Genomic DNA, 16,455 nt, shown 5'->3' on the forward strand with positions numbered 1-16,455 from the left:
TCATCAGCAAATCTTGTTGGCTCTATCTATGTGTATCCACTCCTATCACTTTGTGCCACAGGCCATTAATTCTCACATGAATTATTACAATAGCCTCAAATTTGGCTCCCTATTTCTTGATCTCTTTCTTTCTGTGTATTCTCAACATGCAAATTATAATGATTCTATTATTCTGAGAGTCAGATCATGTCAGACTGTGTTCAGAATTCTTCAGTGGATTCCCGTAATACTCAGACTAAATGCCAGCAGTAGAAGATCTAATCCCTCCTCCCTCCTGTTAACTCTCTATTTAGTCAATTTTCTTCTTTCTTCCATCCCACTATTTGTTTAGCCATACCATCTTCTTTAGGATCCTTACACATGCCAGACACACTTTCACTCCAGGGCCTTTGCACTTGATGTTCTTTCTGCAAAAATATTCCTGATATCTGCATGACTAGCTTAAGCATCTGTGAAAATATTCTCTCAGGAAGTGCTTTCCTGACTACAGTATTTGATGACTGCACTCCCACCACTACTGAGCTCCCTGTCTTGATTCATTTTTCTCCACAGTGCTGGTCACTTTCTATCTTGGTAAATAATTCACTGCTATATCATACTGAATCCAGATAAAACACATATTATTAGATTTATCAATACAAATCAAACAAATTAGATTAGTTAAATGACATCTCTACTTGACACACATGCTAAATTTCACAGCTAAATAATTTGTAAATTACAGAAAAATATATAGCCTTACTTATTCATTTTTTAGAAAATTCTGATAAAACAAAGAACAATTCTAGAAGATACAGTAATCCCTAGTTATAAGATAGGCAGATAAAAATTCAAAAGGGAATTTTGAAGTTTTTCTTGTCAATGAATATACATCTAATAAATGTTGGAGGTGTACAACATAATTACTACTATCAGAATTTATTGAAAATAGCTTGATGCTAAAGAAATAATGGTAAAACCTTGTTATTTTTTATATCTTAATATTTATCCTCTTGAAAATGTAATGTTTTCCTCAAGGGCATGGTGAGTTGACAATAACATGCACCTTGAACTAGATAAATGTAAGCACACAGCTTGGTCGGGCTATTTAATAGCTTTTTGCTTCCGGGCAAGAGACTCAGGTTCTAAGCCTCACGTATCTTATCTATAAAGTAGGTATGAAAACAATGGGTATAAAAACAGTATTGTGAGACTTATACATGATAAAATCTGAATAGGGTACCTGGGCCCAGTCATTCTCTGGCTTTATAGTCTTGATAGCACTTAGCACTATCTGAAATGATATTCACCTGCTTGTTTGCTTGTTCACTGTTTGTCTCCCTAAGTGAAAAATAAGCTCCAATGAGACAGTGATTTTTATCTAAAACAATGCCTAGTAAATAGTGATTCCATATTACGTATTTGTAGAATGGATGAATATATGGTAAATATTAAATGAGTTACTTTTCTTGCTGAAGACTTAAACCTATCTAATCTTCTGGAGTTTTCCAAACAAATAACGTTACAGACACCAGTGATTCCTTAGTGTAAATATCTCCAACACATTCAAAGTCTATAGTGATGATGGTGAGATAGAAAATATTTATATTATTGTGCAATTTGAGAAGATCGTCTCTCAAATATTATTTTTACAATTGAGGCATAAACTGTAGAAGTCACTATGAGAAGCCCAATTTGTAAGACAATATATATAGTAATAATCATATAATACAAAACCTGGAAATATAGAACATTCTGACCTCCGTGATTCCTTACTTATTATTCAAGAAAAAAGTTTAGTAGTCATAAGTATGCAAGAATTCACAACATAGACGAAAGGGAAATTTCTTTGCACAACAATGGAACCAAACTACCAAGCCCCTGTGGATTCAGAGGTTCTCAGTTAAGCCTTTATTAAAGAGCATTCTTTGGATAAAATGGTTGCTACAACTCTCTTGTTGTTTAAGAAATACTTTAAGAAATCCCGCAATAGGTCGGGCGTGTTGGTTCACACCTGCAGTCCCAGTACTTTGGGAGGCCAAGGTGGGTAGATCACGAGGTCAAGAGAATGAGACCATCCTGGCCAACATGGTAAAACCTCATCTCTACTAAAAATACAAAAATTAACTGGGCTTGGTGGCATGTGCCTGTAGTCCCAGCTACTCAGGAGGCTGAGGCAGGAGAATCGCTTGAACCCGGGAGGCAGAGGCTGCAGTGAGCCGAGATCGGGCCACTGCACTCCAGCTTGGCGAAAGAGTGAGATTCCATCTCAAAAAAAAAAAAAAAAAAGAAAAGAAAGAAAAGAAATCCCTTAATATTACCTTGCAGCTCGTCCAAGTAGCGAACTCTACTACTATAGATACTTCCTGCATCTTTGGTTTACACTGAGAAGATATGAATTACGGAAAGCAAAGAAAACAAAGCTAATTTTATGTCCATAAAAATTAATTATTTTTAAAACTAAAATTAGTATTTTTTTTATTTTGGCTATTTTTAACCTCACGTTCTACCAGTGTATTAGTGACCAAGAATAACCTTTCAGACTCTCAATACTGTCTAAGCAAAGGATAGTCCCAGCTGATCTCAAGTCAATAAGTTGTCATGAGAGAAAAAATGAAAATGTCAAGGAAATGTTGTGATTCTTACCTCAGAAGCAGGAATGTGGTATGTAAGCAGTTTGCCCCATCAGAACACAAAATTAATGGTAATTTTTGTGTCACAGCTTTTTAAAATCCAGGAAAAGACAGCTTTTAAAAGGTGGTATGTCAGGATTTGAGCTACTTTCTTCTAAAGTGCTTGATTTTATAGAGGTGGATAGGAAAACTTGAAATTTTTGGAAGTGAAGGGGAAATATACACTTCACAGTGCTGAACAATTGTGATATTCAAAATGAATACTCTGCATTCATTAAAATGGTTCAGCATTCCTTAAAATGGTGTGCTGTGAGCAGCAAAGGATTATCAGTAGTTCTCTTAACAAAGGTGACTACTCTATTATTAGCATACAATCGAGAAATGACTCACTAACAGTAGCCCTGGGGAGCTGGTAGGGAAGTATGGGTGTGTGCTGAGGGTGTGTTGGAAGATATCTAGGATTTCTATCCTGCATTCAGTCTCTGCTTCTGATTACCAGCCTTTGACATGTAGACAACCTAAAACATCTGAAAAAATTATAAAGTTGAAACAAATACTGAATATAAGAAGCATCAAAAGAGTAGAGCTTTTTGCATTTATTCCAAGAAAAACATATCAATTATCCTTATATATAAGAATAAGGTGCTGAGAGGAATGAAAATTTAGAGAAAGATAAATAAAACAAGATTTTTAATCCTTATAGAGTTGGCTCTAAGGCCAAAAACATATATTAATGCAAGCTGTTATTTTCAGATGACAATTTGATTTAATATTAAGACTCACTTTTCTATGAAATTTTGATTACGAAGACAATTTATCACAATCAACTTTTAAAAAATAAGTTTAGCAAATGGCATAAAATCCCACAAAAATCAAATAATCTTTTTGGCTACCCAGTGATCTTAAAGAGTACATGTAATCTTCTTCAACATCATTTAATGTTGACAATGGAAAATCACATAATCAGTTTTAGTCAAATATCAGCATGATGCTTCTGTAAATTTATTCACTATGACAGGTAAGTGCCTCAGGAAGGAAATACTTATGTCTACAGTGAGAGAGACTTGGCTAGAATCCTAGCTCTAAGTAGCCTGGGGTTGACCCAGGAGTTGAGCCATGAATTAAATTTGTGACCCTGGCAAATTGCTCAATCTCTCAGTACCTTGGTATCCTCATACATAGGGATGATAATACGCTTCTCACAGCGAGGTAATGAGATAATTCACACACAGTCCTTATGCCAATGTTTTGCTCATTATGACTCTTTAGTGAATATTATCAATTATTAAAATATATTTGCAAGCGTGATGTTTGCTTTACTCATGTTTGTCAGTGCAGTGCTTTTGCGATATTCACTGTATTAAAGAAACCAGAGTTTCCCTTTTTATGTTTCCCCTTTTATGAACAATTCCTTTAGTTCAAACTTTCCATATCCTTTCTTTATTCCTTGGATTTTAATATTTGTTTCCTATTCTTTTTTTTTTAAGGCAATATTATATATAGGCAAATGGACAGACTTTACATGTGCAATTTAATGAGTTGTGATAAATCTGTACACTTAGGCATTCAACATCCCTATCAAGACAGAAAACACATCTATACTCCCAGAAAATTTCCTCTCATGCTCCTCTCAGTCAATCCTCTCTGTCCCCCAACAACAAGGGCAACTGTTATCATATTTTTAAACCATTGATTAGTTTTGCCTGTTCTAGAACTTCAAATGAATGGTAAGTGCATGTATAATAGTATAAGAAATTGCCAAAACAATTTCCAACTTAACTCTTCCATTAGCAATGTTTGCAAGCTCAAATTGTTCCACAGATTCACAAATATTTGATATAATCAGTGTTTCATGTTTTTAGCTATTCCAACAGATATATAAGAGTATTTCATTGTAATATTAATTTGTATTTACCCAATGACTCATGAGAGCCAGCATTTTTAAGTGTTTATTGGCTATGTATATGTTTGTGAAGTGTCTGAATAAGTACTTTACCCTATATAAACTTGTTTATTATTATCAATTTGTTTCAGATATATATATAAGAATTTATATATGTATATATGTGTATATATACATATATATATGTATCAACAATACCTCCCATGCCACAGCTCCTTACATATGTGACTTTGACACTACTATGATTGAGAAGTACAGACTTTGTGCTCTCCTTTTAAAATTGAGTGAAGCTTTCTCATGTTTCAACCAATAGAATACTCTGGAACCAATGCCATGTAACTTCTGAAGCTAGGTATAAAAAGGCAATGAAACTTCCTCTTTGTTTGTTTAAATGTATGCACTTGAGGCCCTGAGCAAGCCCAAACTACCCAAGTGAAAAGACTCCCTCGGAGGAACCTGAGGATACATCAAGGAAGAGATGCCAGCCAGACCCTTACTGTTATAACTCTAGCCGTTGTCTGATTACAATTCCATTAAAGAGTACAAACCAGAACCACCCAGCTAAGCCTTTCCAAATTCTTGATCCAGAGAAACTGAGGGATATAGTAATTGTTGTTTTATTAAGGGAATGAGTTTTATGATGGCTTGTTATACAGCAATAGTTATCCAAATTACATTTTGGTTTTAGAAATGGGCACTGACATAATAAAACATGAAACCTGTGGCTTTAAAGGTTATCTTTTGGCCAGGTAAGGTGGTTCACTCCTATGACCCCAGCATTTTGGGAGGCTGAAGCAGGCGGATTGCTTGAGCCCAGGAGACAAGCCTGGGCAACATGGTGAAACTCTGGCTCTACAAAAAATACAAAAATTAGCCATGCATTATGGCTCATGCTTGTAGTCCAGAGGCTGAGGTGGGAGGATTACTTGAGCTTAGGAGGTCAAGGCTGCAGTGAGCCAAGATCTTACCACTGTACTCCAGCGTGGGAGACAGAGCAAGAGTATCTATCTGTCTATCTCTCTCTATATATAGGAGACAGAGCAAGAGTATCTATCTGTCTATCTCTCTCTATATATAGGAGACAGAGCAAGAGTATCTATCTGTCTATCTCTCTCTATATATAGGAGACAGAGCAAGAGTATCTATCTCTCTCTCTCTAAATATAGTATCTTTATAGAGAGATAGATACTATATATAGAGATACATATAGATACTATATATAGAGATAGATATAAATATAGATATGAAGATATCTATATTTATAGATAGATACAGATGTAAAGATATATATATGTATTTATTTATTTAAACAATAGAGCATCAAAGAATTTAAAGATATCCCATTATAGTCAAACAAAGAACATAAGGAATACAAAAGAACTTTCTAGATATGGCTTTGGTTTAATGGAATATGTTATAAATTGACATGTAAAAAACTCAAGGGTTCTTTATATTGGATGATCCCTATCTCTCTGGGATCTTCTGGTTTACTGACAGATGTTGTTCTTCTATCTCCAATCTTTAATTCATGCAGTAAGTTTTTAATTTCAGATACAATTTTCATTACTAGAGTTTTCATTTAGTTTTGTTAATACATTTCACTTCTCTGTTGAGATTCCATATCTGCTTATTCCTTTTGATAGCATTTTCTTTTAAATTCTTGAACATATTCATAATAGCTATTTTAAAATCTTTGCTAATGTGAACATCTGCATCACTTCAATTTACCTTCCATTAACTGCATGTTTCCCTTGTTATCATTAAATTTTCCTGTTTCTTTGTAGGTCTAGTAATTTTCTTACTGTATCTGGACATTATGAATATTAAATTGTTGAGAGTATGGTTGATTTGGGTTTTCTTATTTTAAAAATTGTTGAGTTTTTTTTTTTTTTCTGGCAGATATTGAGTTTACTGGAAGATCAGTTCAATCCTTTTGAGACTTATTGTCATGTTTTTTAAGGTAGGACTAAAGTATCCCTTACAGTAGGAATAGAATAGCTGAGCTCTTATAATGTGACCCTTGTAAATTTGTTTAAGTTCCTCATAGATGCTTTATATTAGATCTTTGTCAGATGCATAGTATGTAACAGTTTTCTCTGATTCTGTAGGTTATCTGTTGACTCAATCCTGCTTACTCACTGTCAACTGTTGATAGTTTATTTTGCTGTTCAGATGCTCTTTAGTTTAATGAGATCCCATTTGTCAATTTTTGCTTTTGTTGCTATTGCTTTTGGCATCTTCATCATGAATTCTTTGCCTATGCCTATGTGCTGAATGGTATTGCTTAGGTTGTCTTTCAGGGTTTTTATAGTTTCAAATAAACGACATCATTAAAAAGTGGGCAAAGGACACGAACAGATGCTTTTCAAGAGAACACATACATGCAGGCAACAATCATGTGGAAAAAAAAAAAAAACCTCAACACCACTGATCATTATAGAAATACAAATCAAAACCACAACAAGATACCATCTCACACTAGTCAGTCAGAATGGCTATTATATAAAAAGACAAAAATAACACATGCTGGCAAGGTTGTGGAGAAAACTGAATGCTTATACACTGTTGGTGGGAGTGTAAATTAGTTCAACCATTGTGGAAGACAGTGTGGCAACTTCTCGAAGATCTAAAGACGTAAATACCTTTAGAACCTGCAATCCCATTACTGGGTATATACTCCCAAAATATACATCTTTCTATTATAAAGACACATGCATTTGTATGTTCCTTGCAGCACTATTCACATTAGCAAAGACATGGAATCAACCTAAATGTCCATCACTGATAGACTAAATAAAGAAAATGTTGCACGTATATACCCTGGAATACTATGCAGCCATCAAAAAAGGATGAGACCATGTTCTTGAAAGGGACATGGATAGAGTTGGAGGCCATTATCCTTAGCCAACTAATGGAGGAAAAATAAAAAATACCACATGTTCTCACTTATAAGTGTGAACTAACCAGTGACAACATGTGGACACATAGAGGGGAATAACATACCCTGGGGACTATCAGAGCATGGAGGTAGGAAGGAGGGAGAGGATCGGGAAAAATGACTAATGGGTACAAGGTTTGATACTTGTTTGATGAAACAATCTGCACAACAAATCTCCATGACACAACTTGCCTATGTAACAAACCTGTGCATGCACCCTTGAACTTAAAATAAAAATTAAAAAATAAAATGACCCTTGCAGTATGTCAACTGAGTGGCCCAAGTTTTGGTAAAGTTTTAAAATTCTGGGTGGGCAGAACTGCTATATCATTCGGCACTCCTTGACCTTCAATATTTCAGCTCAGTATCTCGGCTCAGCGCACAAATTCCCCGTTTGCCCCAAACCCTTTCCGAATTGCGCCATTAAGTGTTTTTTTTTTTTTTTTTTCTTTTTTAGAGACAGAGTCTCGCATACAGTGATGCAATCCTAGCTCACTGCAGTCAAACCCCTGGGCTCAAGCAATCTTCTCGTTTCAGCCTCTTGAATAGCTAGGATTATAGGCATGTACCACTGGTAGTTTCTTTCTTTCAACTTTGCTGCCTATTGCTCAATGTCTAAAAATAGTTGCTTCATATAGTTTATCTAGATGAATAGTTGTTTATGGAAGAAGGCATAATTCAGTACTATTTATACTGGCATGGTTAAAGCCTTGACTTTGTTTTTTATGGCCTAAATCTTACCATAACTGTTAATGTTCACTTGAAACTAAGATAATTTTAGGGGAATGACAGAAAATTGAATATATCTATGATTAAGAAATGGAAGACAATCAAATACAGGTTTTAGTTATTGATTATGGCCGGGCGAGATGGCTCACACCTGTAATCCTAGCACTTTGGGAGGCCGAGGTGGGCGGATCACTTGAGGTCAGGAGTTCAAGACCAGCCTGGCCAACATGGTGAAACCCCATCTCTATTAAAAATACAAAAATTAATCAAGCATGATGGTGGGCACCTGTAATCCCAGCTACTCGGGAGGCTGAGGTGAGAGAGTCGCTTGAATCCGGAAGGCGGAGGTTGCAGTGAGCCGAGATCATGCCCTGCCTTCCAGCCTGGGCAACAGAATAAGACATCATCTCAAAAAAAAAAAAAAAAAGGTTTTAATTATTGATTAAATAAGACATCAATAAACTATATTTCATAATGTGATCAATGTTTCCAGATAAAAACATCCTAGATTACCAAAAAATAGACTTCCAATTCAAATGAGTTTGATACATATAAAAACATAAGAATTCAAAAAGATATAAATTGTTTAACTCTTTAATACATGACATATATTCTGTACAAATACCAACATATAAGATTTGTAATGGATATAATGTGCTAATTCAACTTACTCTTAGATTTACCATCCAATATGCTTTTATTAATATTTTGTTTGTCTATAAAATGTCATCTTAAAGAGATCAGAGGATATCAAATTGCCAGCATCATTTTTGCCTATCTTATTGAGAATAAAGAAGTTTTATTCTCCCTACATCCGTTTTATTTATTGAGGTATTAATGAACCCCAGAGTACATCAAAAAGGAAAACCAAAGTAAAAACTATTTGGGCATGAAACTGGACACAGACACACACAAAGATGACCAACCGTAATTCACATAAACTTTGCTGTTATATCAAACACTTAAAAACTAGCTTAGCAGATTTCATTTCTTAGCCAAGTTGTTTCATCTTTTTTGTATTTTAAACCTTTCACATTGTCTTTTTCTATTACCAAATACATATGTAGTTGAGAACTTGAAGCTATCCTGCTGTCTTAAATTCTTTTTGAAGATATCTTACTGTGTTTTTTAAAAAAATCCCCTCTAACTAGGAATAAACTAGCAAGACTTATGTGAAATTAGTTAACATTTTTCTATTTTTAAGGATTGATTTGTTTTAACACCAAACCGTTTACCACTTGCAGATCAAACTGATTATTATAAATACTGGGCTGAAAAGGGTACTTGAATAGCTTTAGCATATTTTTCCTCATAAAAATGAGTGATTGGGCTTCGTGTTCTATAATTCTATTTTATGAATTGATGCCAACATAATAAACATTTCACAGAAGCCAATAAGCTTTTCTAAAAAGAAAAAATATAGCAATCAAAAAAGACATTTAAAAATCTTAATAAACAATTTAGAAAATATTGTATATATTTACCTTTGTAGGTTAGCTTGAGTCTTGGAATATTTTGTTTTGAAGTACCAATGACTGGAAGAAACAACATGGCCATACTTAGCATTATCAAAGCAGGAAAAAGGTGAAAATCTTGGCTTCTCGCCTTAAGTCTCTCATCTTTATTAGCATTCATGATGAAAACAATGTTCTCTTTCCAACGGTGTTAATTTAATCTAAGAAAGAGTAAAAAAAAAAAAAAAAAAAAGAAAAAACTATTAAGGTATCAGCAAACTGACACAGGAACAGAAAACCAAACACCACATCATCTCACTCAGAAGTGGGAGTTGAACAATGAGAACACATGGACACAGGGAAGCGAACATCACACACCAGGCCTGTTGGGGGCTGGGGGCTGGGAGAGGGAGAGCATTAGGGGAAATACCTAATGTAGATGACAGGTTAATGGTTGCAGCAAACCACCATGGCACGTGTATACCTATGTAAGAAACCTGCATGTTTTGCACATGTATCCCAGAACTTAAAGTATCAAAACAAACAAACAAACAAACAAACAAAAAACTATTAAGATAGCAGTTGGCAGGTTTTCCTCAATTTACTAAATTATAATTTATTGAATGTATATAGATTTTTAAAAATAATTTCCCCATAGCTCTTATTTTACTCTTACAGAAACGAATCAGAACTAGGGAATAAAATTAAGGACTGGCTTCGTCCAGATGTAGAAATAAAAGCACCACTAGAATTTAAACTATTTTGATATTTACTGTTTTTTCCTTGACTAAAGTTGTTTCTGTGTTTTGTTTAAGCAAATATCTCAAGAACCAACTTTTTTCAAAACTTGAATTACTTGATCAGATGAGACTACTTTCACTGGTAGAGGTCCATACTTGCCCCATATCATCCCCAAATAAAAAGGTCCACCAACTAAAACAGACAAAAGCTGTCATTTTGAGACAAGTTCTCTTGTTTCTGCGTTTAGAGACATTTAAAAATTCCACTTAAATGTGAGAAACTAATTTAATTAGGTCAGGGCCCCAGTATAGGTGTTAGGCCTGGAACAATGCAATCTTACCTGAAACCTGTATTATTCCACACAGGGAAGTAATGAATAGAAAAACAAATTCTAAAATATAAGCATTTATAAGAAGGAGGGGGTGGTTATTAACTGGGTTGCCATAAACTAGGCTAACTTCGTTGTTTTCTGTAAGATGTAGAGTAAATCAAAACACGTATTCCAAACTAAGCCTGGTAATAAAAATTACAAATCATATTTATTGAGCATTTATATGTACCCAATACTTTTTGAAAAGTGCTTTACATAGATTAAATGATTTAATTTAAAAACAGCCATTAAGGGTGGGTAATTATTTATCTCACTTCACCAATGAAACAAAATGGAGATACAGAGTGAAATAGTTCTTCCAGGGGTACACGGCAAGTAAGAGATGTATCAAATCAACACATGATCAGGACTTTAGCTGGAGTCTGCTTTCTCCACACCTAAGTCTTCGGGTGCTTTGCATCATGGTAGAAACTAGTGATCTTCAGCTCCTGCTAGAGTCTTCAACTTCTCTTCTATGTTAATTAACTTACTGCCATCTTACTAGGAAATAGGCCACAGAACCCATAATTTCCTTGATGATACATTGCATGGTGATAGCTTTGATCATAATAAAAAAGTATTAGACTTTAAGTAATGTTCTAATTAGTTAACATTCACAATAAATATTTGATGCCTATATGGTTTAGTTTTAAGAGAAGGCGTAATAAGGGATGAATTTTCCTTAAGTGAGATCAGCTCTTCAGTGTATTAAAATGTCTCCCAGATTTTGAATACCAAGTTTTCAGTTACCTTAAATCTCAGCAGTTAAGTCTTTGGAAGTAAAATAAAATCACATTTTGATGTATATTACGTTTATACATGATAAATAATTAAGGATAGACTTCAATTTTATGCTGAATTTCTTCATGAAATGTTAAAAGTGAGTGCTTAATAAGTTGCTTCTTCAATCACTTTCATTACATTCAAAGATACCTACAAGAAATACTAAATTATTCTTCATATATAATCTGTCAACATTTAATTCTTCTTTTATAAGGTTACTCCATATGCAGATAATCAAGTTGATTTAGATAGTCTTTCAATCATATTGTATTAAATAACAATCGTTGCATATTTTATTCACATTTAATTGACATTTCCTGGACGTTTCCCCTAATTAGATAAAATGTGAGACAACAGGAATGTCTCTCTGACCAAAAACACCTACACCATCAGCAGCCCTTTATGAAAATTTTAGTTTTAAATATTTCAATTATGCTAATTTTAATATAGAACACTAATAAAGCCTTTAAAAAATATAATAAAGTCCTAAAAATTATATTATTTACAGTCCAGTAGGAACACATTAATGCTATTGCCACAAAACAGTCACTTTAACTGATCTTCAGAAAAAAAAGTATCAGATTAGATTTCAATATATGAGTTTTGAATCATTCAATCTCAATGCATTCTTACAACTTATTAGTTTTAAAAGTTAGTTTTAACTTGTTAGAATACCAGTATTCTTTGACTTATAGATTCTCCTTAAAAACTTGCTGCTTTTACACAAATTTCAATACGAGTTTTAAATATTTACATATTTATATGTTAATAAATATATATTTATATAACTTGTGATGGTATTTGAATATATCTAACATATATTCACTTATATACATTCTTATCAGCCATTGACATATCTAATCGCTATTTATAAGGTGAGGAAATGGATAAGATTATTATTCTGAAGGGAATGGTTGATTATAAACAATAAAGTACCATAACATAAATTTAAAATGGAGACATTTGTGACACGCTATGCAAAATAACTCAAAGCAGTATCATATAGGCTTAAACAAGACAAGTACACTTTCATAGATGACAGAGAAAAGAGACTGGGAAAGCAAACAGAGACAGTTCCAGAAAACAGTGAAACCTCGTTAAGGACTCCTGAACAGTGAGGCAGGCTGCACGATAGACTTGGTTATATGGCTATGAGAAGGAAGAGAATGTGGCATAATTCAGTGGCATAGAACAGAAGCACACCAAAGAGAATCCTGGGCTAATTCTTAAATTTGGCTCATGCATGATCTGGTACCTAATATATTACGACTCAAAACAATGCATATTATCACTCCGTACTGCCTTTTGGTATTGATCAAGTGTGCTGTTCCACCCACATTCATCAGTGCTTCTCCAATCCCATTACCCTGTTCCTTCCATTATTTCTTGTATTCACATTATTAGCAAAGCACTGATATCTGATTGCAGCAGACTCACAGCCTTGGCATACAAACATGTATTCTCCCTCCTACCCATACCCTCTAAAAAAAAGAAAAGTAAAATGAATAAATGAATGTAGAGACTAAGTATATTAAATTTCTCATTATACTTAGTTGTTTTTTTTTTTTTTTGAGCTTCTGGACATGTGAATGTAACAATGCATGTAATGTGAATGTATGTTTATATACACAGGCAAAAAAGAGGGAATTTTCCATGTGTGCATTTTATTAGCAATAATGACCTCAGTGCAGGACATTTCCTGGGAATTAATGACTAGTTGGGGTTAATGGCCCTTGGCTATGCATTGAGATATCCACTCCTCCAACTAGTCATTAATCGCTAAGACATGCCCTGTGCCTCTAACGTCGTAAGTTAAGAAGATTGATGTTTTGGTTTTCAATGAACAGTAGTAACACTGTTCCTTGTAACCCAACTAATTAATATTGTTAAATAAGTTAAAAATCAAAGCCCTGCTTTCCTTACTACTAAGACATTCTGAGAAGTGCCTATATGTGCTGAACCTGTACTTGGAGGAACAAAATAAAGCAAAAATGGTGATACTTCTGGAACTTAAAATAAAAGCCTTTATATATTTTTCTACTATAAAACAGTCAAGACCTACAATCTGCTGGTCCTGATTCTTTGTTTTTCTTCCCAACAATCCTATAAATTCAATAGTTAATCTTTTAATTGAGATAATTTATGGGTTAAACGTATTGCCAACAACCTCCTCCCTCCCTACTCTATTGATATTTTGCTCTGTATGTGTGTGTGTGTTATGTGCACATGTGTGTGTGTTGGGCATCTGGGATGAATTATGGAGAGAAGTAGGTGTGATTTAACCCAAAGTGGGTGGATTTAGTGAAATGCATAGGTTATACTGCATGCTACTGTCTGTAACAAGCTTGATCTGGAGCCAATTAACTGAATATAATCTATTCCAGATGCTCCCTGATAGAAACGGCACTCTTGGGGATCTTCAGATGTGGAGCCAATAGGGAGTGTTCTGATTATGAGAGACTTTTACACACTGTTCCACTAAATCAGAGATCCGAATGCATAATCTAAACTGAAGAAGACCTTGTGCCATTTCCCTAAGGAACACAAAGAGTCCAGAACTTATTAGATGGATGATAACTTGTCAAAAAATTTATTTCAGGAGCAAGAGATACAAAATTTTATATGTGAACTTCATTGATTTGTCTTATTTATTCATATGCATTTGTTCCAAAAGTCATTAAGCCAGGATCAGGTACTATTTGTGTGAAAAAATAGCTTCTATGCACAGAACAATAATTAAAATATATAAGTCTTCATGCCTGAAAATCTAGAACACTTAGATTTAGGACTCTTGTCAAGTGTGTGTGTGTGTGTGTGTGTGTGTGTGTGTGTGTGTAGGTGTGTAGGTTGGGGAAGGGAAGAAAAGAACCCCTGATTTTTTAATTTTATAAAGAGCTCTTTCTTCTTTATAACTTAGTGGTACATATAAGGTCACTTGAGAATGTTTTTTACCCAGTTCAGAAAGCACAAGGAAATAGGCCTATCTCAATATTAAAAGCAATATCTGTATTAACTCACTTTGGCCAAATTGCTGCTCCGATTTTGAGCTATTGTTTGATTAGATGGTTTTCCTGTAGGGTGCTCATGACTGATCAATGATTGGTAACATTACTTCATGGCATGGCTGTGGACAGCACAACAAAAAGGGATTATAGAAAAACACTTGAAAGCCAAAGAGGTAACATAGGCAAACAAAGAGAAGCTTTATGTTATAGGGGGCTGTTATACATTCCATTGATCAAGTGCAATAATATCAAAGTAGGATTCAAGTGGTATGTGAAAAGGTCCACAGAAGTAGAGCTTGGAATGCTAGAACTTTCACTTAAATTTATCCTATCCTTTCTAAGTTTCCTTCTGTGTATTTTCTAATAGGCATATAAAATATCCTACTACTTTAGTAAGATAGCAAGTATTTGTTGAAAGACTAATTGTCCATTAATGGACTTCATTGTCTTCAGATATCATGAATTCTCCATCAATTGATATATTCTAAAGGAGTGTGGAAGGCCATCTGACTCCTCAGAGATCACAAAGAGTCTTATATTTGATTAAATGCTAATCTGCTTCCAAACCTCTTTATGATGGCCAATGATATTTCTCCACACACCAAACAAATTATGATTATCATCAGAAATTAGTTGTAGAGCTGAGCTAAGCTATTTGTCAGTAAATATAAATTAAACTACCTACATTTTTATTTTTTAGTGGTTTAAACGCTATGTTTGCATTTCTAAAATACACTGAGAGTTTATTGTTTTATAATCCCTGTTCAACAAAGCAACGCTGTTAACATTTTACTTGGGTTTGCATGCGTTATAGCCATGTACTAAGAGCCAAATAAAATTCTGTAAGATCTCACCTCTAACGAATTCAACAGAAAATAATACAATTGTGAGATTTTAGAATGTATGTGTATAATCTCTTAGGTTTAATATTGTGGGTTTCTTTTGTTTCTAACCATAACAGTAACAACAAAATAATGTTTAAGTTGTAAAGAGGTCCCAAAGAAATAAAGTGCCTCCAAGGTCTAAACTGTTGAAGTTATTAACACGTTTATACAAATTTAATAAAATACTACTGTGAATGACTTTATTGATATTTATTTTCCTCATCCTAAATCTCACATCAATTTCTGTTCAAAGCAGCAATTGATATTTATCAATTTGAAGGGTCAGAGAAAGTACTAACAACATCATTAGAGTTGGCTTTTCTTCAAATCAGATTAATCAACAGTCCAAAGTTTCAATATTTTCCTTTCAAATTCTTATACTCTTGGGAGCATTTTAACTCATGCAACTTTTCATGACCAAGATAATGTTATAATATGCTTTTGGAGAATTATATAATATTTTGTCAAATTTTAATGTGTGCACTCGAAACATAAATTGGTTGTTTTTTAAAACTCAAAAGCTTCGACCTCAAATATTCTGATATGTGCCTCTTAGGTATTTCTGCTTTTTTTAATGAAGAGACTTGAAAAAAGCAGAGTAGGAATTATTGAAAATATGAAGGCAAAATTATTATATTTTCTTGGAATAATGAAGTAAGAATTAACTATTTTATTTTATTTTATTTTATATTATTTTATTTTATATTTTATGGCAGAGTCTTACTCTGTCAACCAGACTGGAGTGCACTGGAGCGATCTCTGCTCACTGCAAGTTCCACATCCCCAGTTCAAGCGATTCTTCTGCCTCAGCCTCCCAAGTAGCTGGGATTACAGGCACGTGCCACCATTCCTGGCTAAACTTTTTATATTTTTTAGCAGATATGGGGTTTCACCATGTTGATCAGGCTGGTCTCGAGCTCCTGACCTCGTGATCCACCAGCCTCGGGCTCCCAAACAAAGTGTTGGGATTACAGGCATGAGTCACCGCACTGGGCCAACTATATTTTTATTATTGAGATATGCTTATTTCTGATTT

General features: G+C 34.1%; 1 protein-coding gene across 2 annotated transcripts in view; it reads right to left on the reverse strand.

The window, feature by feature from the left end:
* Positions 1-16,455, reverse strand: part of SEMA3D (semaphorin 3D) — a 208,927-nt gene that overhangs the window by 128,302 nt on the left and 64,170 nt on the right. For both annotated transcript variants that reach the window (XM_033193172.1, XM_033193173.1), the window contains one exon: positions 9,667-9,857. In XM_033193172.1, coding sequence (XP_033049063.1) covers positions 9,667-9,817 — 151 coding nt within the window. In that variant the 5' untranslated portion in view covers positions 9,818-9,857. The remainder of the gene's footprint in view (positions 1-9,666; positions 9,858-16,455) is intronic.

This window comes from Trachypithecus francoisi, unplaced genomic scaffold (assembly GCF_009764315.1).
Source record: "Trachypithecus francoisi isolate TF-2019V2 unplaced genomic scaffold, Tfra_2.0 Lachesis_group4, whole genome shotgun sequence".
Classification (NCBI taxonomy): domain Eukaryota; kingdom Metazoa; phylum Chordata; class Mammalia; order Primates; family Cercopithecidae; genus Trachypithecus; species Trachypithecus francoisi.